Source organism: Cheilinus undulatus, linkage group 18 (genome assembly GCF_018320785.1).
Source record: "Cheilinus undulatus linkage group 18, ASM1832078v1, whole genome shotgun sequence".
Classification (NCBI taxonomy): Eukaryota; Metazoa; Chordata; class Actinopteri; order Labriformes; family Labridae; genus Cheilinus; species Cheilinus undulatus.
Genome location: NC_054882.1, coordinates 15,453,496 through 15,475,716, shown reverse-complemented (window position 1 = coordinate 15,475,716; position 22,221 = coordinate 15,453,496). Strand labels below are relative to the sequence as shown.

Here is a 22,221-nt window from a genome sequence, read left to right as displayed (position 1 = left end):
TCATTATAGCAACGGATTTACTAAACAACAACTGAACAAATTTGCAATATGAGCCAAAATAAACACAATTAGATAGTTGCTTTAAATCATTTTGCCCTAGTTTATTCTATCCAATATTGTATAGGTTATAATAAAGAATGATTTATTGCTTGTATTTATTGAAAAACATGTAATACGAGAAACCTAAAAATAATTGCCTATTAAATCACAATTGCAATACTTGAGAAAACAATTGCAATTAGATTTTGTTTCAAATCGTTTGGAACCTAAATAATAGTTTCTTGATGTATAATGCCCTGATGGATTGTGGTAGCAAATATCAGTACCAATGCCATTCCAGGGGATGAATCAGTAGTAGCCAGGGCCCTGTGCAGGTACAATTCTGACTGAACCCTCTAACTCCCAGACATAGACTCTTAAGGCCGGCTCAGGCTACACAAATCCAACCAGATTTTGACCTGACTGCATCGTCACAGCTCACCGTCAAACTTCTGGCCCAATTATGAGCATCAGGAACGAGGAACTCTCTCGTAGTATCCAAGACCCCCTTTGACCACGATTCAACAAAACTGGCATGTCTGAATTTTTCTTGCATCGCTGTCTAGTTTAATGCCCTGACTTGACATCAACGACGTGAATCCTGACACCAACAAATAAGCAAGTCTTTGCTCCTTTTCTTTGTATCATCATTCATCAGAGTGACATACAGGTTTGATAAAAAAATTACATTATATTCTATTACATTAAAACTCCCCTATCCAGATGGTTTCTTACCATCTTAATCTCCCAGTTGACGTTCCACTGTTTCATGTTGCTGAAGCGCCAGGTCTTGATCGCGTCTCCAGTGCTGGCGTCCATCCTGATCAAACGGTTGTAAGTGATGCCGATCAGCTCTTCTCGCTTCCCACCCTGAAACCTGTGGAGAGAGACAAGAATCAACCATGAAACCAAAGTGTTGATCAAACACAATCATGAGTCACAGTCAGCACAGAAAGCTGAGAAGTGGCTCATGTAGTGCGCATATTCTGAACTAATTAGAGTTGACTGTGTTTAAACCTACTTGGCGAGGAAATGGGTGATTCCAAACTCCGGCAGAGACTGCCACGCCTGGATGAAACGCATCTTGGCCTCGATGAGACTCATCTGGACCACATACTGGTGGGCTTCAAGGATCCTGGCTGAAATCTGATGAATACGACACCACACAAACATTAAACACATGACTTTTTGGCACGCTTCAGCCATATTGACTGACGACAAACAACCACACTCCCCATTGTTAAGACGACACATCCCATCCCCTCACTGAAACCACCCAATCCACCAAAACCCACACACCCACCTAACGTGTAAACAAGCCGAGGCTCACTCAAGTGTCAGCACAGTCAGTCAATTGGCAGAGAGCTGTGACAGTCAAGGTTTACTTCACAAAACATGGACAGACTAGTATGAACTTCTAAGGATCCTGAGAACAGGGTCTACAGTTACTGAGCTACAGGAACCTTCAAATCTGGAAGAGCATGCATAGTTGTATTTTTTTTTCCAAAACTGAACCCAGTCTGAGCTTTGGTATTGAATCTAAACTGTTGCTACACCGTGGTAGCATGTGCTGATAGGAGCACATCATCTTGTATATTTGTGTGCTCATGTGTATCGTGCTTGTTTGGTCATTGAACGACATGACTAAGGAAATAGTTTGACATTTTTGAATGTCAACAAGTGGTTTTGACTGATTGGTTCAACATCTGCAGCCATAAATCTCTCACACTAGAGTATGCACAATATGCCTGTTAACATTTAATCGGAGACTGGCAGTCAACAGATGCTTTTCAGCTGAAGGGCTTGTGGTCTGTTGTCCGATGCATAGTTAAAGTTTTTAGAGGGTGCAAAGCAGACTAATTACATTGTCTTTTGTGGAGGTTCAGGTCTACCAGATCTACGGTACAGCCCCACTGAATCAGTCCATCCGCCTGTCTCTGTTGCCTACTTTTTGAACTGAGGCGTCTTTCAATAAATACATGAACTCCATAACTTGTAAGTTCTATACAGCAAGCCAATGCTTCATTTTTGTTGATGAATCTCACATATTAAAGAAAAAAATTGAGAATTTGAGGAGTGATGACCAGTGTTGGGCAAGTTACTGAAAAATAGTGACTAGTTACAGTTACTAGTTACTGCTTGCAAAAAGTAACTGGGTTACTGCATTGTAAAAGTAAATAGTTACTTTGAAAACTAACTCAGGCGTTACTTTTTTACTTCAATTCTCATTGTAGCCTACACATCACATTCATTTGTGTTGCTGTGGTAGTTTGAGAGGAAATAACTATTTTCATATAACATTGTAGCCATTATTATTATTGTTGGAAAGTGTTAAACAATAGAACTCAGTAGAAATATTCCAACTTTTGACACTATTTAAGCATTAGCACACTGTTCAAGAAGTCTAAAATAGATGTACTCTATTGACTGAGTACAGATTAAATCCCAGCTGCTCTCTAAATTTCTCACTGCATCACGGTCCTCTCTCGTCTTATGTTGTTTTCCCGTTATTTCTTTGAAGGCAGCAGACTCTACAGCTTATATCAGCGTGTCTTTTAACAACATACCTTGCTATTAGTCCGTTAGTGCTTCCTTAGTGGCACACTGTGCAGCTGGCGGTGATTTAAAATCCAGCCGTGGTTGTTTACATGGAGTGGCTCCTCCTTAGTCTGCCGGGCTAACGTGAGCTGTACCTGGGTTACCGGTGTTTGTAGCATATGGCTCTCTGGAAACGAGCTTAGCTGTAGCGTGTGTTCAACTCAGTATTTTGTAAGGTTGGAATACCTGTTCTTGGTGGAGGAAAAGTCTACTTCCCTGTTCTTTTTCGTCCTTTATCCCGAGGAGGGAAAAGTAATGCTGGTGTTTCCAAGACAGAGCGCTCACGCTTGAATGCTCAGCTATGATGTGTGTGCGCGCTTCAGTGCCTGTGTGTGTTTGTGTGTGTCCGCAGAGACTCTATTCTCTCACAAGATGCTGAAGTACTTACGGTCCTGTCACATCATCAGCCAAACTGGATGTTTACTGAGTTGTTGGCTGTAAAAGTAACATGTAACGTGTGATTTAAATTCTCAGTAACTGTAATGGCGTTAATGATTTTAAAAAATAAAATGTGTTACAACACTAGTTACCATAAAAAGTAACGGAGTTATGGTAACGTGTTACTTAGTAACAAGGGGTCCACAGATAATACTAGTCCCATATAAATGATACTTTAGTAAGACAAGCTAAAGAGCTCTGCTAAGAGAGGAAAAGTGAAATAAATTTAAGGAAAAATGCCTTGATTTTGTCTCTGACACTGTGTGTAGCTGGGGAATTGTGAAACAATGTCTCTTCTATCATGCCTCTAACTCACTGAGTTACACTCTTGAGATAAATGATTTAATAAATGGTAAATTGAGGAAATTGGAGAGAAAAGGGGAAATGAGATACAATTTGCTGAGGAGGCTTTATCTCTGTTTCAAAAAGCACATCTCTTCAGATTTCCTTCTGAGTTTTTTATGAGCTCTTAGAAGCAACAAAAAAGGTTCTGCAGTCTCTGCACAATATCACATTATAATGGAAAAATAAAAGCTTCAGTATGATGGATCACTTTCTTTTAGTGAGTTTATTGTCTCTGCTTTTTATTCAGACAAAACAGTAAAACACAAAAACTTATCAAAGGGTCCATCTAACTTTTTTTCTTGTTTGACAGCATAAAAAGCTGCATGGTCATGAACAAAGTTAGGTATCATTTGCATGTGTTAAAACATAAATGAAAACTAACATACATGTAAATAAAAGGGAATCTATCTATTCTACCTTGACTATAGCATGTTTAGAGCTGCTCTACGGTTGGTTAGTGAAGTTTTAAAAGGCCCCCAGTGACACACATAACTCCACTTACCAGGTCCCTGATATAGCCTGGCTGAAGATGGGAGGTGGGAGTGGGAGGAGGACACAGAGGAGTGAAGGAGGTGCATACAAGAAGAGAGAAAAGAAAGAAAAATCAAGCAGGTAAGGTCTATGACAAGAGAGGGAAACAAAAAGTGGTTATAAAGTGAAGAAACGGGCTGTTGGGTGTAGAGATCATGCACTTTTCAGCCACAAGAGGGAGACAGAACAGCAGCAGTCAGGTTTTTTCATATATGAAATAAAGAGGGTAACACATTTGTGTATTAAGGAACTGTGCATTTTAGGTCTACACAAGAAAGGGTATTTAAAATCCTCCCATGTGAGTCCCCTTTCATCCACATGGGGGCAGTACACACCAAACAGAATCTAAAGTATAGGCGTGCCATGTCTCCAGTCTCCGGGGGGTCATTTCTGTCCCCTTAATGTTTGTTTTCTCATATGTTTATGTATAGATCTGACCAGAGTCCTTATTATCTATACATTCCTGAGTGTGTCTCCTCCGGGAACTGCAGCACGGAAGTCTCCTCGGACTATTCTGCAACAGGAAGTCCAGTTTAAGGCCGATGGGGAGGGGTCGCAGCTGACTGAGAGCGAGCGGGCTTTTCCCAGACAGTTTTTTCCCGCGCAGTATTTCCAGGCACGGCTCATTTCCTGCAGCCCCACGCCCACTGTGTGAGTACTCCTGTGTAAGAGTGTAGACTCATACTGTACATAGGCCACAACGCTTTCATGTTTGTGCCTTGGGACAACCTCTATCACACTGGGATTGTGGGTGAGATTGGAGTGATCAAAAGGAAGTCTGTTCTCTGACAGACACTAATCATGCTGGGTTTACACTTCTAAAAACTTTCCAGACAATTCAAGGCAACTGTATCCCTTGGAACATGATACTGGAGTTTTTTGCCCTTATTCTACAGAAAGTGGGCCAGTGAATTGTGACATTTGAGTAGCTCATGAGAGTAAATAGCTTTCATTATCTACAGCTCCCATGAGGTTTTTACAGTAGCTAATGGGAGACTTAGTTCTTATATGAAGACTGGGTTAGTTTCACCAATGCAGCACTGTAGCAGGGGGGTTTCCAGGGTAGCTTAGGACTGTGCTCAACACAGACAGAGCAAACTGTGAGCCTAAATCTTCAGGAAGAAAGTCAGAGGTGGCTAATGAAACAGAATGTTCCATTTAAGGCAAGTATGCAGGGATATTAATACTTAAGTGAGTGACTTCAGAGTGCTACAACACTGTTGGGTGTGGAGAGCAGATAAGAAAACATTAACTGCCCAATTTGAGGACATTTTTAGATTTATTTCTGGGCTTTTAATGCCTTTATTGATAGATATAAGACGGTGGATAAATATATTTTGTCTTAATATTTTTCTCAATATCCTTCCTTTCAATACTCTTTATGTTACATACACTATGTGGACCAAAGTATTTGGCCACACCTGTTAATTATTGAAATCAGGTGTTTTCACAGGTGCATAAAATCGAGGAACCTTACATTTGTGATACAAATGAGTTGTTCTGAAGAGCTCAGTGACTTCAAGCATGGTGCTGTGATGGATGCCACCTTTACTATAAGACAGTTCCGGAAATTTTATCCCTGCTGGATATTCCACAGTCAACTGAAAGTGGTATTATTAGGAAGTGGAAGCATTTAGGAACAACACAACTCATCAATGAAGCAAAAAAACATGTAAAATTACAGCACAATGTCAACAAATGCCAAACTTCCACTGAAATTAATGTAAGCAAAGAAAAACTCCTCTGTGGCGGGAGCTGCATGAATGGTTTCCATGACCGAGCAAGCTGCTATGCTTCCAATTGTGTGGCAACAGTTTGGGGAAGGCCCTTTTCTATTCCAACATGACTGTGCCTAAGGACTATAAAGACATGGAGCCCTGACCTCAACCCCATCGAGCACCTTTGAGATGAACTGGAAAAGAGACTGTAAGCCAGACCTTCTGGTCCAACATCAGTGCCTGACTTCATAAATGCTCTCCAGAATGAATGGGCACAAATTCCCACAGTAACACTCCAAATTATGGAAAGCCTTCCAAGAAAAGTGGAGGCTGTTATAGCTGTAAAATGGGGCTAGCTCCAGTCCATATAGTGTATGTTGCCTTGCTTTTAATGTTAGCGAAAGAATGATTGTTTTGTCTTGATTAAAATGGCGAATGTTTTTGTGCTGAATATGATAAGGAAACTTCAGCATGAAGTCCAAGATTTACTTTACCCTTTATGGCATCATACAGCACACACCAGAAGTTAACAACCTCATTGAACAGGATTTCCAAATTTATATCTAAGGGTTTTCCGAGAGAAAGTGTGAAGTGAAACTCCTATCAGGCACTTCTGTAATTTTCTAGCAAGTCTATATTTAAAATAGCGCTGTATGTGGAAACAGTTTCTGAATATAGGCCTCAAGGATTACAGCTACACTAGAATAACTCACCTCTAGTCATTCAGTTTATTTCAGGCTTAAACCAGGACTATTTCTGAGTCATCACTTACTGTACACCAACCCCCCCTTTACATCCTGTAGACCTCCTAGCCACCTTTTATTTTTTCTAATGAAACTTAAATAAAACCAGACTGGATGAGTAAGCTAACAGAGAAGTCACCCCCCTTCAAACTTAACCACCAAATCACCCATCCTCAACTAGCACAAACATGGCAGCCGTGTGCTCAGCTGTTCCACTGTACACACAGCCGCCTGTTGCTTACATGCAAGTCTGTTGGGCACATAGACTTTAACATGAGAAAGATCAATCATTTTAAGCTCCTGTGAGAAGTTTAAGATGGATATGAGACTGTCTGAAACTAAAACTCAGGGCTTTTTCAGCCTAGTTCCTTACATGAGCTTTAAAGACTTTGCATCTGCATGCACAAAGGCTGAGGGAAGAGAAAGTATATATTACAGTCTGTCATGACTGACTCTACTGTACACATGTGGAAATTGCTGTCCTGGTTTCCCCTCAGACTCAGAGGCTTGGGGGGTGGGGTGAAGAAACAGAGGGAAGGAGGAGTAGGAGAGTAAAGAAGGGGGAGTAGAAAGGAGACTACATTCCAATGCAAGACAAGCCTGATGCCAAGAGGCGCCCATCTGGGAAGCATCAAACACTGTTCTGTCTGAGTCCACAACAGATCATTCAAACAAGAAAATAACCTCCCAAAAATATGCATTAGAGTCAAGTATTTACACCCTTATTCTGCCTTTTCTGCAGGACTTACCTGCTTGTTCTTATACTTCTTCAGATAGCGCGGGGACACAAGGCATTCTGGGTTGATATCGGTGGTGATTGGCTCAATGACCTGAGGGTCAGGGTTCATGTGTTGCATCTTGAGGAAGGAGAGGATATTTTGGACCTCCAGGTTGTAAGAGCTGTCCGCCATGGTCTTCCCTTTGGAGGCCAAGCGACAGGCAGCCATCCAGTGGGCATACTGCTTTTCCTAGAGGAGAGAGTCAAACGCTTCATGTCACAATCTGGTTAAAAGGCGTTGGAGTGAATGGTGCACTAGTAATACCAGTTTTATACTTTGATGGTGTACTTCAGTTTGAAACAATGCAATCTCATTTTTAACAGATTCAAAAAACACTTCAGCTCATCTGTGATTTTTAACCAAAAGCTACAGCAAGTGAAATAGAGGCAGCACTGTAAAAATACCACAAATATGGTTTTATGTATTTTGTGCAATCTAAGCAGGGTGTCAGGCAGAGTGTCACCAAATTTGTAGGATTAAGGTATTTTGCACTATTTTATGTTTTGGTGAGATAAGATAAAACAAGATATGATGGACTTTAATGTCCCTGTAGACTCCAGCCCACAGTTACAAAATCAATAAATATCATAAATGAAGTTTTGCATTAGTTCCTGTCCTGCAGCTGATCCCAATTATCACCTCCCAGCTCTTTCTCTCAACACAGAAGTCCATTGAAATGTGACATACTTCTCACTAATCCCCGCTTCATTAATCCTGATGTACCACACTGCTACTGCTGGCAAAGAGCAACCTCCTCCACCCCAGCTTCCTCCTTTATAGCACAAAGCCTACTGGGCCCTCATATTCAGATCAATGCTATCATGGATCAATTGCTTCTTCACTAATTTCATTGTACTGTACACATAAATGTATCTATTTATATGGGGGTTTCGAGCTATGCACCTCCTGGAAACTCAGAGCATGCTGCTTGACACATGCATCTTCTGAGCAGGGCCATCTCCAGCCAAGTAAAACTGTAAATCCATTTTGCAATAAAGGGTAAAACATATGACAAGGGTGTTCCTGATAGTGACATACTGGCACATGTTGTATTACCTGTTATTTAGAAATTTAATGGACAAAGGCACAAACTCATTTATCAGTTCAGCCTGATCTGAGTGACCCTAAATATTCCTCTGAATACTGAGAGTGAAGAATGTGGGTCTGATCTGATTCAATTTTCTGTGCCTACAGTCCTCATCGCAGTCTGCACGAGACAAGTTATCTGGGAATACAACTGAACAGATAAGCAACCATACCAGGCTGTTGTCCTGTAACTAATCATGCTTTTGGAGGTCAGCTGTATTAAACAAAAACATGAACTTCTGCTGAACTTCACAGACTCTTAGTCTATGAAAAAAAAATACATCTGCTGTTGCAAAATAAAACATAAAATCTACAAAACCTTGCCAATGTGTTTGTGCAATATAGCCAAAGTTCATGAGTTTACCTTGAATATTAGGGTCAAGCTTTCAAACAAGCTGTAAAAATCTTTTATCATTACATCCCTACTAGTAATCAATCTTACCGTGTCACACCGAAGCCAGATCTCATTCATGCCATCGGCCACAGGAATTAACAGCTTGATGTTGAATTTCTGACCCGAGATGTTAACATCTGGAGTTACCTCACAGCCTACACAAGGAGCCAAAGTGCAGAAGAAAGGTCACATTCACAACACAAGTACAATCTAGCTGCAGAAGATAAAATTCTTGACAGTGTTTCATGTATTTGCACCTCTAAGATTCATTTGGTGAGCAGGCGTCCCGTGTGATTCCTCTTTACTCTTGTAACAGGAGATTGTGATGTCCTTGAATGTGCACCAGTACTGCTTATAGCCCTTCAGTGTCAGTTTCTTGGGTCTGGAAAATGTATAACAGAGAAAGAGAGGGAAAGAGAAAGACATGTCAGACCTCAGATGGAAAAAACAAACCATTTTCTTTATTAGTGGTCAAGAAGGAGAGCGGGGGAAGGGAGAACTTGAGTGAGTTCAAAGTAGAGCGGAGGAAAAGAGGGGACAGTTTCTTAAGTGCACAGTCAGCAAGGTGAAGGAAAAAGCAGCCAGCTCTGGGGGTGGACATTAATGGAAAATCATTAAAAGAGGAATGCCTCTTGGTATCATTCCCTCCCCTGGTTTATACATTTTATGAGGCAACCATCTCAGGGGCCACCTGCCTGTCAGCATAGGCATTAAGCCAAAAAGAATATGGTTCAAATTTGCTCCATCCAACTGTAATCACTTCGAACAAACGCTTAGCCTGCAAATGTCCTTTGGCAATGTTCAGCCTATTACACTGATGCAAACCAGGCAACAGCTTGTTCGACTATCCAGAAAATATGTTACTGATGAGCTCAGAATCTTTGCATGCACTCAAACACAGTTACAAGTCTGCGGGTAAGTTTGGAGTGCATGTGGCCTTACTTGAAGACTTTGACGTAGTCTGCTAGCTCAGGAATAGATGTGATGTCACCCTGGAAAAAAAAGGAAAAATCATTGTTAGTGTAAACCTGGAAGATTTGAATTACAAGATAATAACAAAACAATGACCTCAGGATCAACTCTGTACATTTTTCAACATCATTGCTCAGCAGAGTGTGCTAAAAACTTCTTATGTAATAAGAGTTTCCTCTGATAAGCTAGATAAACTTAGCCAGTTCATGAGGTGGAGCTGCTGTGCAGTAAAAATGGACAACATAATGTGCTAGGCCTGTCAGACATTTCACACCGTTGGTCTTAAGTTCAATGAAGGAACCAAATGTGTGTGAAATTTTGTGCTCTTGGTGAAGTTCACTGGGATTTCCTCTTCTCTGGCTCGATATGCAGTGTCTACTGTGTGCAGGCTTCTCTTTCTTCATGAAAATAAAGTTTCTTTTATCATTATTATTATTTGCTTTTATTTTGGTTTAATTAAGCTCTCGCCAAAGCTGGTCAGGACAGGATCAAAAACATCTTTTACACCAAGAAAACCTTTCAGTCCTCTTCTTTTATCAAAGAAATGTCCAGTTCTGATCAAACTGCATCCACACTAATCTCTTCATTGGTCACCATTGTTTACAGGCTTGCAGTTGCCTCAACTAAACCACAACTGTAGCTGCTACCTCTCTCTGCTGCTTCTCTCACCTGGAACAGGCATTCCAGCTTGAATCTTTTCAAAATGGATCCACCTAATCTCAGACATGAAATCCTGCCAATCCATCAGCTTTGCAATATTCTCTTAAACAGCCACGAAGCTACATAAGTATGGTCCTACCAGTGTGTTGGACGTCTTCCCTCCCTCCAAAGTTATCTCCAGGTCTGACAGGGCGGCGTCCACCTCATCCACCTCCTTCTCGCTGTTATTCATGTGGTTGTCTGAAGACATGATCGACAGCTTGTTGATGTGGTACTTAGGAAAGAGAAACAGTCAGATGGTTAGGACCATTCATTCTGAGTTTTTATTTTCATTCTAGATTTTTTTCTATTTCTGGGTTTTTATTATGTCTTTCTGGTTTTTATAATTCGTCCCCTGGGTTAATATGATGTTGGGGTTACAATGCTGGCTGAATTTTTCATGGGTTTTTCTGTTGTTGAGGTTTTGTCTTTTATGTTTCGTTATGATGCTTTGTCTCAATTGTGATTCAGCTCATTGTCAGTGCACTTTGTAAACCTCTGGTTTTAAAGGTGTAATACAAATACAGTTATTATTATTGTTATTAGCAGTAAATAATGTACATAACGTTTTAAGAGTGCTCCAATTTCTTTTCTTTTTAGGTAGACTAAATAATTTCCCTTTACTTAGCCTACTTTTTTGTCTTTGGGCATATTACCAGGGGTAATAAAGTCTGTACGAAAGAGATGCCATCGAGCTTGATCCCAGGTTGTGGCACATCAGGCCACTTAATGAATCATCAGCCACATGCTTAAAACTTACACTTAGAACACAGCTTAAGGTTTAAGGATGATGAAGAAACCATCACTTTAAAGCATTGGTTCTCAACGGATCTAGCACCAGGACCTGCAATGATCTCCTTAAAGGCAAATCACAACAAAAATTTCTTAAATTTTCTGATCATAACTCAATGTCTTCATTAAAATATAGGGCATTTTGAGCTTGAGATGAAAAAAAAAAAATCTGCTAGGACAAAGAAATGGAGACTTTTCCTTCAAAATAAAAGCCCATCTTATACTTATTTAAACTTTTTTTTTTTTTCGAGGCGCACTTTTTTGTCCAGACTAGGCCTGGTTGATATAGCCTAAATACCATATCATGGTTCTTGTCCTTGAAATCAACGGTATTCTATAACTGTATTACAATGTCAAAAACAGGTAATGCTATTAAATCCAAATTCAGGTGTTATAAACCCCCTTCTCCCCTTAAAACAGGCCTTTGATGACACTCAATTTATGCCTAAGCATAGGAACATGGAAAAAAATATATATTTTTAAGTCTCTCTAGGTTTACTTCTTTCTAACTGCACCCCAAGTTTTACATTTTATCTCTATCCGGCTAAGGTGTATTAAGCTGCTATTAAGCTGCTTTGACTTGATGAGGACAATAAAAGCATTTCAGAAAAATAATAACCGCATACTTTAATTGTGAAGAACTTGATGGAAGTGGTAGTGAGTTTATCATTGATTTAGCTTAGCTTTGGCTGCTGTATGGGAGAGTTTATGCAGCTAGCTTACACCTGCCCTTCTGACGTTGTTTAACATTGTAGCCTGGATCTTTGGACTTTTGTAAGATAAATAGCTGCAACGCTGGGCTCAAGACAAACCGAGACCAGCCGAAGCAGCACTTAGCTTGTGTTAAAGCCCCAGGCAGGCTGACAGAGACGGCACACTGACTTTGTTGTGGTACAGCCGTGACATTCGGTTAGTTACCTGGCTACACGTGAATCTAAACCTAAACATGCTAGTGACTGGACTCAGCCTGAGCTGTCCTTTGGTTTACCGCCCACCACTAGCCCGGACCCACAAGCTGAGAACAAAGGCTTTTAGGAGCATTTTATGATCAACACTTTTAGGGCGTATCCTGTTCAAATCCAAAATGGCCCATCTTCAGAATGTTTCTATGCATTTGCTGCCACCTTCCACGAGGAAGACAACCACTCCCAGAGCTCAACTTAAAGTAAAGAAAGGCGGAGTTGTTTTCTCCTTCATCAACAGTTTCTCCTTTTCTATAAAGTTTCTTGCTATGCTTGCTACCAGTGCAAAAACTCGGTCCTATAAACGTAAATCGGTCTGTGATAACTGGCACATAAATCTAGTCAGATGTGCTGGTATTTATATAAGCAGGTGCTGCCAGTATGTACAGAGAGAAATGCAGACTTTTATCCCTGCAGGAAAAATGGATGAGAGGTTGTAGGATAAGAAGAGGATGGAGCATGTGGTGATGATTCACTGAGAACAATAAGTGATGCGGTTTGGACGACGTGTTCCTGGTACACTTTGAACTGAAACAGCCAATGTGAATGCATTTTATTAGGAACATATGTGAGACAGTTTGTTCTTCTAACACCGGAAATAACAATTAATCAGGATGGGGCTGTTACTGAAACACCGCCTGTGCTTCCCTTGTAGTGTGAGTCAGGGACACTAAATACAACTTGTTGACAAATGGTATTTATAATGTCAACCCATCACCAACCCCCTACCAATATATGAATGAACAGCTGTCGAGAGAGTGAGAGATACAGAGGCTGAGACAGAGAGATATGTGAGGCTTTAGCTAGCTAAGGTTACAGAAAGTGGGACAAAGGGCTCGCAATGATGCTCCATTCCTCTTCTTCAACTCTGCAAGTGGGTTTTCAAAACTGCAACTCTAGGGGGGTTGTTTCCTGTTTGTGTGCGGGATAGCCTTGCACAGCATGTGTATCTTAGCTGAGTTAAGAGTACAAACTGTGCCCTGTACTGATGGATATAGCTTGGCCACTGCTAACACTCCTTATTATCACATTTCTATGCAAAACAGGCCAGTAACATACCAGCTGTGGACAGTCACTGCTCTTTATTTAGATCCTATGTATCCACTGAGCTCATACTACTGATCTGAAACATAGTAACAGCTACTGAAGCGCTAACAGACAGGTAGTGACAGAGTAGCTGCCAGCCTAAACACCCCGCTCAGATTAGCATCTCTCTCAGGAAGAGTAACAAGAAACCAGTTTAGTGTAATAATAACCGGCCTGATAGAACGCACCTAACACCTCAGAGTGTAAGAGGGCATCAGAGGAATGTGAGCAGGTCTACGATGATGATGATGACAGTGTCTTTTTGGGGCTGGGTGGTCTAGGCAGAGGTACCAGGGTCCTGTGGCCCAAGACGCTCTATAATTACCTACAGGGTGAGGACAGGATGGCGTCCTCAGGTCTTGGCACCCACGGTTTATGAGGGTCAGAAATAGAAGGGACACCACCCCTAGGCTGAAGGGAGACCTGAGGGGACTGAGGAGTTGACATCACTCCCAATACGGCAGATTTCTCATCCTTTTTCTGTTTCATTTCACTTTTTCTTCTGAGTCGTGTAAAAAGTATTAACACCCTTAGATGTTTTACCCTTTTATGATTTTATAAATCAATCATGGTCAACATAATTTGGCTTTTTTAAACCTTCTTTAATGTCAAAATGAAAATAGATTTCTACAAAGTGATGTCAGTTAAACAAAAATATGTAATGCAAAATAAGTGACTGCATAAATATTCACCCGCTTTAAGTCAGTATTTATTAGATGCACCTTTGGCTACAATAACAGCACTGAGTATGTGTGGATAGATCTCAATCAGGTTTGCACATATGGACAATGCAATTTTACTCAATTCTTCTTTGCAAAACTGCTCAAGCTCTGTCAGGTTGCATGGCGATCAGGAAAGAAAAGCCCTTTCCAAGTCCAGCCACAAATTCCCATCTCAGCTGCCAAAGCTTGCAACTCCTTCAGAGAAGTCATAGGTGTCTTGGCGGCCTCTCTCACTAGTCTCCTTGCACGGTCACTCAGTTTGTGAGGACGTCCTGATCTAGACAGATTTACACATCTGCCATATTCCTTATATTCCTTGATGATGGATTTAACTGAACTCTGGGGGATGTTAACCTAGCATGCCAAATTGATTTGTTTCACACATCCATCTGGAAAACCCCTCAGACATAGCGTTTGGGAAAGGGCAGAGGCTTTGAAAAAAAAAAAGAGGATGATTGGATGAACATTGTGTCTGTCACATCTTTATAGGCCTACCAGAGCAACAAAACACGTGACGTAGCCGCTAACCGAGGAGTAAACTCCATACAGAACTGCATAACGTGAACCATGGTGACTGTAGACATGTCAGTACACGACTTTTGTCGTTTTTGAAAAGAATGCAACTCAACGCTATTCTTTGCTCTTATTTTAACGAAGAAATCTCACCAATTTCTGATAAAACTGGCGCTTTAATCTCTCCTGCCATATCTGCACCGGCCTCTTGTTGCTGCTTGCTAACGTCACGGCTCCGCCACGCCCGAAAGTACTACCCCTCATCACTGAATGGTCCTGTCACTTTCTAACCAGACCCCAAATGGTTCAGATGGGAGCTTTGCAAGATGGATTCACCAGTGAGAAACATGAAAACAGGCATATCCATCTGCTTTGCACGGTTAGGGGGATGTTCAATGCCTTGGAATTTTTTTGTACATCCCCTGGGCTTATACTTTTCAATAACCTTTTTTCTGAGTTGCTTGGAGTGTTCTTTTGTCTTCATGGTGTAATGGTAGCAGGGAACACTGATTAAAAAGTGACCGGGCCTCCTAGATATAGGTGTCTTTATACTGAAACCACTTGAAAAAAATTCACTACACTCAGGTGATCCCCATTTCACTAATTGTGAGACTACTAGTATTAGAGTAAGGTTGATTTCTTTAAAGGGGGTGAATATTTATGCAGCCACTATTTTTTTTCCCTACATATCTATATTAAATTAACATCACTTTATAGAAATCTTTTTTCACTTTGACATTAAAGAGGTTTCCTTTGAATTTTTTTTTTATATTGACCGCAACTGATTAAAAGAAATACAAAGGATGAATACTTTTTATATGCACTGTACCTTTAGATTTCAATGTTTAAGAATAGAACAAAATATGATCCAAAAGAAAAGATTTAATTTAAAATGATCATCCTTTTTTCAATTCAATGTGGTCAGTACTTTTAATTGCAATCAATATTAAAAGAAGTATCTTGTCCAAGAGCTGTATGACTCATTTTTGATTGATGACGATGAATCACCTATAAAGAGAGCTGATTTATACTGCAGCATATTAAAAAGTCCAGAGGGAATCTACTGTTCGTGATAATGACCCCATTAGCTTATGCTGCATCAGTTCACGATAGTCAGGCTTCAGTGTGCATGCTGCAGCAGAACTGGCAGCCATATGGCTCAGCTTTGGGCTTGAAGCCCATCTAATTCATTAGCCTGTGGTTCCAGAAGGCAACTTGCCCAGTGGCCAATGAAAACAGAACTGCAGATCTCCCAACAAAACCCAGTAAAACAATGCTGAACCAGGGGAAATGAGAGCAGACACACATAATGGAAAAAATACACGGACAACAACACACAGTCTGCGTACCTGCAGGGCAGCAAACATCATCATTTCATCCTCTGTGCACTCAATTTCCTCCAGCAGGATGGCCCACTTGGCCTGTTCGTAGAGCTGGTTAACTCGGATGGCGTCGTACTGTGGAGAGGTTTGTCATAGAGGTTAACAAACAAACAGACCGGCACGCTCTGATAAACAAAAGACACACAAAAGACACACAATAAGCTCTGGTTTAAAGGAGAATGCTGTTAATGGCACATCATGATGTTTACATGCTATCTTAAAAATACTTGCAATCCAACTATGAATTGATATGTTTTAACTTTTGAAAGCACTTCATCATGACTTGCTTAAATGAATATTTTTAATGTTACTTTTTATCCATGGAAAGTGTAATCTCCGGTCTGCACGACAAATTCACTTCTTTTAAGTAGTAACAAAGAAAACCTTGCACACCTGTAACACTGTTGCATTAACAATGGTCAGTTTTCTTTTAAGGAAAGAACATTAATGCATTAAAACTGACCATCATTAATCATCTTTTTGCATATGTGCTTCCTCCTTTGCAAAACATGCCACCTTTGTTCTGCCAAAGAACAAACAGTTGACAAATTATTTAGATATTTAGATGTGCAAGGATAATTATGGACAATGTAAATGTTAGACTGTAATTAGTAATACTGATTGAGAGAGGCCTCTAAAGACTAAAATCCTTGAATGAAAAAACAACTAAGGAACTGAACAAAATAACTGCTAATAAAGTGTTTCATAACAGTGGAATGCCTGATGGGGAACAGGAAGCAGAAATTTTCTACAAACATTGAATATCAGTCTTACCCTTTACAAAAAAGGGATTTTTTTTTCCACAGTTAAACCAAATAACAAGGCATGAAAGCAATCAATATCACAGATTCTCAGTCCTGCAAACCTAGCATTGTCTAGCCAGATGAAGGGAGACAAGAGTTTTGAGGAGTCTTGTATTGAGCTATGAGGCTAGATGAGCCTCTTTAACATGTTAAAAAAACAACTAATTTTGTCACAAGCATGCTTTTAACTGAAACAGGGATAAACTATTAACCATATAAACCTTGTGGCGTAAGTGACCGATTAACACCTGTTCTACAAAATGTCTTTTTTAGGTTAGCTGCTGTAGTTAGCTCCCATTTGAGTGCCAGTTTCCTTTCCTCCCCCTTTGACTCTACTTAATCCACATTTAAAAAGCAAAACTGGTACAAACTAGAAAAGCACTCAGAGAGCACAGACCTCTGCCATTAGCCCTATCTCCCAATATTACAGTACCCTTTAAAAAATTCCTGGATCCAGACAGTGATCCGGATCACTCCCAAAATCGAATTAGTTCTTCCTTATGCCATTTCTGACATATCCTGAAAATTTCTTTAAAATCTGTCCATAACTTTTTGAGTTATATTGCTAACAAACAAACTAACAAACTAACAAACCCTGTCAATCACATAACCTCCTTGGTGGAGGTAAATATAGATCAGTTTGGGAGCCAAACAACCAGCTCTACTGAGCTGAGACAAATGACCTGGATCTCTTAAAAGAGACAGATTTCCCATCACAACAAGTGAGACTAGACAGATATTAACTGAGGAAACGTGTAAGATCAGAGTTTAATGAGCTGAACCATGGCAAAACTGTACTGAACCAAACTGGACTGCTTTATGGACATGGAGCATACACAATCGATGTTAAGACGGAGACTTTTTTAATTCCTGCCTGCTGACATTTCTCTGTGAGCTTCATACATTTTTTTTTTTTTTGCCTTAATATTTTCTGACTTTAGGACACAAAAGTAGCACAAGAATGTTTTATTATTGCACTTTGGCACTGAGCGTCTGGCATAGTTATAAACCGCTGAAAACATGGCCTTTTGGTAGCATTTCTCTATGGAGAAACCACCTCTTGTCCCCCATCAGGAGTTCTCCACTCCTCTGACTTCTCCTCTCACTTCTATGAAATACTGGTGTAGCTTAGATAGCAAGTTGTTCTCTTGTGTAAAATGATCTAAACAAATGTCTTTAGAGCATTGCTATTTTAAGTTGAAATTGTGAGTGGGTGTGGTATTTACCTTAGGGTTGAGGTCAAAGAAACTGTGGTATTTGAACCTCAGCAGCAGCACCTCATTCTCCTTCACATCTTGCTCCATCAGAGACCTGGACGAATCCAACCACCTGTGCAGGGACAAAGACAACATCTGATGAAACCATCTCCCTGCAGCCTCTTAAAAATGTTGAAAGAGCTGATCTGCCATGGATGTACTACCATTTTAAAGTTCATCTCACCCCTGGTTGATTTTGGCTTTGTCCAGTAGGGACTGGGGCTTGTAGAGTTTGACCAGAATGTCAGGTGTGGAGATTGGTTGGCTGACAGCGAGGATGCTGGGATTTCCTTCAGAGAGGGGGCTGTCCCCAAACCAGGCAGAGGTGGGTGACAGTGGGCTGCCGTCTCTGGAGTCATAAGTGGGGGTCATGGTCTTACTGTACAAGCCTGGACTGGAGTAGATGCTCCCTGAAAGCACACATTCATCAGTTAGTCGGGAATCCAGAGAGAAAAAACATTTCAGTTATTACATGAACAGTATTATGTACATATGTTGTTTCTAAAGCACTTTGAAGCAAAGAAATGCACATTCACAAATACTGTACATGACCAAAAACAGCGTCAGTGATACACACACTTGCAGCCTAGCCGGGGCCAGCGAGCGGTCAGCACCACCATGTGACTACCAGCCCACACTCTGCAGATGATGGCTTCAACAATGTACTCCTGCTAATGGCGGGATTGATGTGGATCAGCATGCAGATGTTGCAGGACACAATTGGAGGGGTCGCCCGCTTATTCACAGTCAAAAAAACTGCAGGAATGCACCGCACACAGCAAACTACTGCACAACTCGCAACAGAGAGGAGAGGGGGGGAGCAATGACAAATCTGTACTACTATTTTAAATGAGATTGTAAGTATTTTCATGACTGTATATTTTGATTTTGTTTTAATAAGCCTAAATTTTGGTGCAAAATAAGCAAGCCACAAACTGAATGTGTTTGACTTCCTGTCGGCTGGGCTTGTGGGAGTATTTTTAGCCTCCTCCCAGTCCCTCTCTCCCTCTGTAGGACGCAGGTCAAGAAGCAACACTAGCTAAACCACTAAATCCCTTCAGAAATCAGGAAGTAGGCCTGGTTTGTGTTTGCGAGTGTGCACGCGTGTGTTTGTGTTCGTGAGCTGAGGTCATGAGAACGGGGTGCTGGGCTACGGCCACCCATCCCTTAATGCGGGGGAGGTTGTTTTATTTTCAGTGGTTTTTTTAAAGGTTTTTCCCAAAAATGCTGAGTTCATTGGGTCAGGAAGAGTACTCCCATCTCCCATAGGCTCTCCGGAGGAATCCCAAATATCCAGAGAAACCGTGTAGAAGGTGGAAGCTAGCAGCCCATTAAAAACACGAGGCCTCCTCCATCCTGTTTACAGACTCTCGAATGCAGGCGAAAAGGCTTCAAGAATGTTAACATGACTTGACTCCCTAATGCTCCCACACACTGTGGATTCATAGAGGCTTAAATGGACGGAGCTGGACCACCATGGCCTGTTAAGACTAAGAATAAACCATGGGAGGGCTGTCAATGAACCCAAGTGTGTCTCAATGCTTTTTTTTTTTAATATTTAGTCTCCATGTGAGCTGTTTGTTTTAAGGTTGTCAAAGTTTTCAATATGTTGATTCTTTTGGATACCATTTTGTTGTTTAAAACAACACAACTGCCATTTTGCCAAAGCATCAGTAGGAGACGCCAGAGAAGTTACAGCAGCTGTTCTAAAATGCACACTTTTATGCCATTTTGCCCAATGTAGAGAAGTTTACTTTGCAATTTTTATTTAACCAAAGACATGACCTAATACTGGATGTCTGGGACTTATTTTTGCTTCAGAATTGAAACTTAACAATGTTTGATATTTAACCCTTGTAATGTCCAAACATTTACTATGCACCTTTTGTCTTCCCAGGTTAAAGTTACCCAGTCTTATTTGACTGCTTATAAAGCGTGAGGTATAAAATGGTTATGAAATTTTTTGGTTTCATCTTTATTTTAAAGTTGTTTTCAACACATTGACAAGTATTTTACACTTGTTTTTGTTATTTGTGGTATAATATACTTTATTTACATAAAAAGATGCCTCATTTTTTTAGTTAAAAAAACAATGGGGGGGGGGCAAAATTTCTGAATTATTTTGACAATGGTTATGATCTGAGCCATAAAATTTGATGGAATATCAGGGATTGGCATGTGTCAAAGTTTATTAAGAATATTGTTTTGAAACTATTTCCATTTTATTAATGGCAGTAAATAGTCGCACCTGTTGTCCTCCTGGGTCAAACTGACCCAGTCTGTTTTGACTGCTTATAAAGTGCGAGGTATAAAATGAACACCAATTTTTTTGTTTCACTTTTTTAGGGAACTTGTTGCCAATACGCTAACATATATTCTACACTTATTTTTGTATTGTATGGTATGATAAGCCTCATCTCCATGAAACTATACCTCATTTTTGGAGAAAAAAAGCAATTCAATCAATTGGATCCGGAAAGACAACAGGTGCTATAAATTTTGATAAAACACATATAGTTCAACAGAGATATTCAAAATTAATTTTACGATCAAAGAGCATAGCATGAGATCATCCATGTGATTTTCAGGCAATTAAATGGAAGAAAACCAAAGTTCTTCTGACATTTTAATTTTTGGATTTGGGTCAAATCCAAACTGATTTACACCTCTGTACATGAGGATTTAGTAGTACTTGATCAGTTGGGATCAAAATCTCTACATTAGGGCACAAAATATTTAAATTCAACATTCTGTATCAAAAATATGCATGGTCCACTGCCCTTTACAAGTTGACACCGTCTACTCTGATTTTTTTTTTTTACCTTCCACTTGCTAATCTGCCAGCACCCACTTTCCCACAGCCCTTAACAACCATTGAAAGTTAAAACCTTCTAATTGGGAGTTATGACCGTCTCTGAAACTTCCACTTTCTAAGAGAGCAAGGCTGTAGAATCTGTAAAATAAAGTGAGCTAGTTTCTAATGAGACGCAAAGCTTTTATCATGTGACCCCCCTTCTTGAATCAGCTGACTTCCCTTTAGAGGAGCAGTCAGGTGACTCGCCTGCTTGTCCCAAAGGTTACGGATGTTATGTGAACTCAACACTCCAGTTGTGGTTGGGAAGAAGTGGAGGCTTTCAGAGGAAGAAGGGAAGCAAGGGTGAGGAAGCAGTGCTGAAGAGTAAAAGGAAGAAGAGGAAGGAGGAAAGCTTACCTTTGACAGGCCCGATGTATATTATCTCAGAGGCTAGGATGAAAAGAGAATGAGTGAGAAAGAGAAAGACAGGAAAAAGGTGGAGGGAAGAAGTGAAATGGGAACAAACAAGTGGACAGATTTAAGACACAGAAAAACCCAGTAAGGATAGGAGGAAACAAAGAAAAGTGGAGATATACAAGAATTGATATTCAGGAGGCATTTCCAGTGGCAGTGCCAACATCTAACCGCAGAGTGGATGACTCAGTTTACCCTCTTCATAGAGGGAGATCACCCTGAATCACTACCAAGCTTCTGTCATTTCCATCCACCCATTCATAGCTTTCCAACACAGCATGACTGATTAAAAACACAGGCAAGGCGGTGGTCAACGTGACCCGGCCCTGCATGAAGGCACTGCAGCACAAATAGAAAGTAGAGTCTGCCTGAGGGATGTCATTCTCCACGCTGACAAGAGGCATAATTAGATACAACAGGAACCATCAGGATATGGCCGGCACAGAAGGACTGGGAGGACAGACATCATGGCCAACACTGTGGCTCGATGTCTGAGTCATGATGGAGATTTTTTTTCTTTTAATAAGAAAATGACCAATCAGGGTGGGCACTTGACATGAGTGTTCAGACAGATGGGCTGAATGGAGTTTCCCTAATTGTACATTTAAAGAGAGGCTGAGGTTTTTAAAAAGGGCGGCCAGTCTTTAAGTTAAAATAAACACTCATGGACTGTTTATGGCTTTCACCACCCATGAGGTCAGCATGCACTGGACTAGGTAGAGGACACTCTCTGTACTAGTTCTTCCTCTCTATAAAGAATTACTTTTCATTTATCAAATTGCTTTTCAATAATAATATGAATTAGATGGTTAATCCATTAAATCAGACCCACAATGTCAGTAAAATATTGTGCACAAGCTGCAATATTTGCAGGGCTGTAACCATGGCTAATTGCCAAGTATTGTGGCAGCAATTTCAGCTACAGTCGAATTTTTTTTATTATTATTCTCATTAATCTACATTCAATACTCCATCATGGCAAAGTGAAAACAGAATTTTAGAAAATTTCTGCAACTTTATAAAAATAAAAAATTAAAATATTGCACTGGCACAAGTATTCAGACCCTTTGCAAAAACTCTTGAAATTGAGCTCAG

General features: G+C 40.4%; 1 protein-coding gene across 2 annotated transcripts in view; it reads right to left on the bottom strand.

Annotated features, from left to right (window-relative positions):
• Positions 1–22,221, bottom strand: part of fermt2 (FERM domain containing kindlin 2) — a 64,374-nt gene that overhangs the window by 2,808 nt on the left and 39,345 nt on the right. Inside the window, exons 5-15 of one of the 2 annotated variants that reach the window (XM_041812452.1) lie at positions 21,070–21,102; positions 18,043–18,268; positions 17,829–17,931; positions 15,767–15,874; positions 10,443–10,577; positions 9,614–9,663; positions 8,929–9,053; positions 8,720–8,826; positions 7,162–7,380; positions 1,061–1,185; positions 775–916 (exon numbers count right to left, since the gene is read on the bottom strand). In XM_041812452.1, the coding sequence (XP_041668386.1) occupies positions 775–916; positions 1,061–1,185; positions 7,162–7,380; positions 8,720–8,826; positions 8,929–9,053; positions 9,614–9,663; positions 10,443–10,577; positions 15,767–15,874; positions 17,829–17,931; positions 18,043–18,268; positions 21,070–21,102 (1,373 nt within the window). The remainder of the gene's footprint in view (positions 1–774; positions 917–1,060; positions 1,186–7,161; positions 7,381–8,719; positions 8,827–8,928; positions 9,054–9,613; positions 9,664–10,442; positions 10,578–15,766; positions 15,875–17,828; positions 17,932–18,042; positions 18,269–21,069; positions 21,103–22,221) is intronic. The other variant, XM_041812453.1, reaches the window with a different exon arrangement.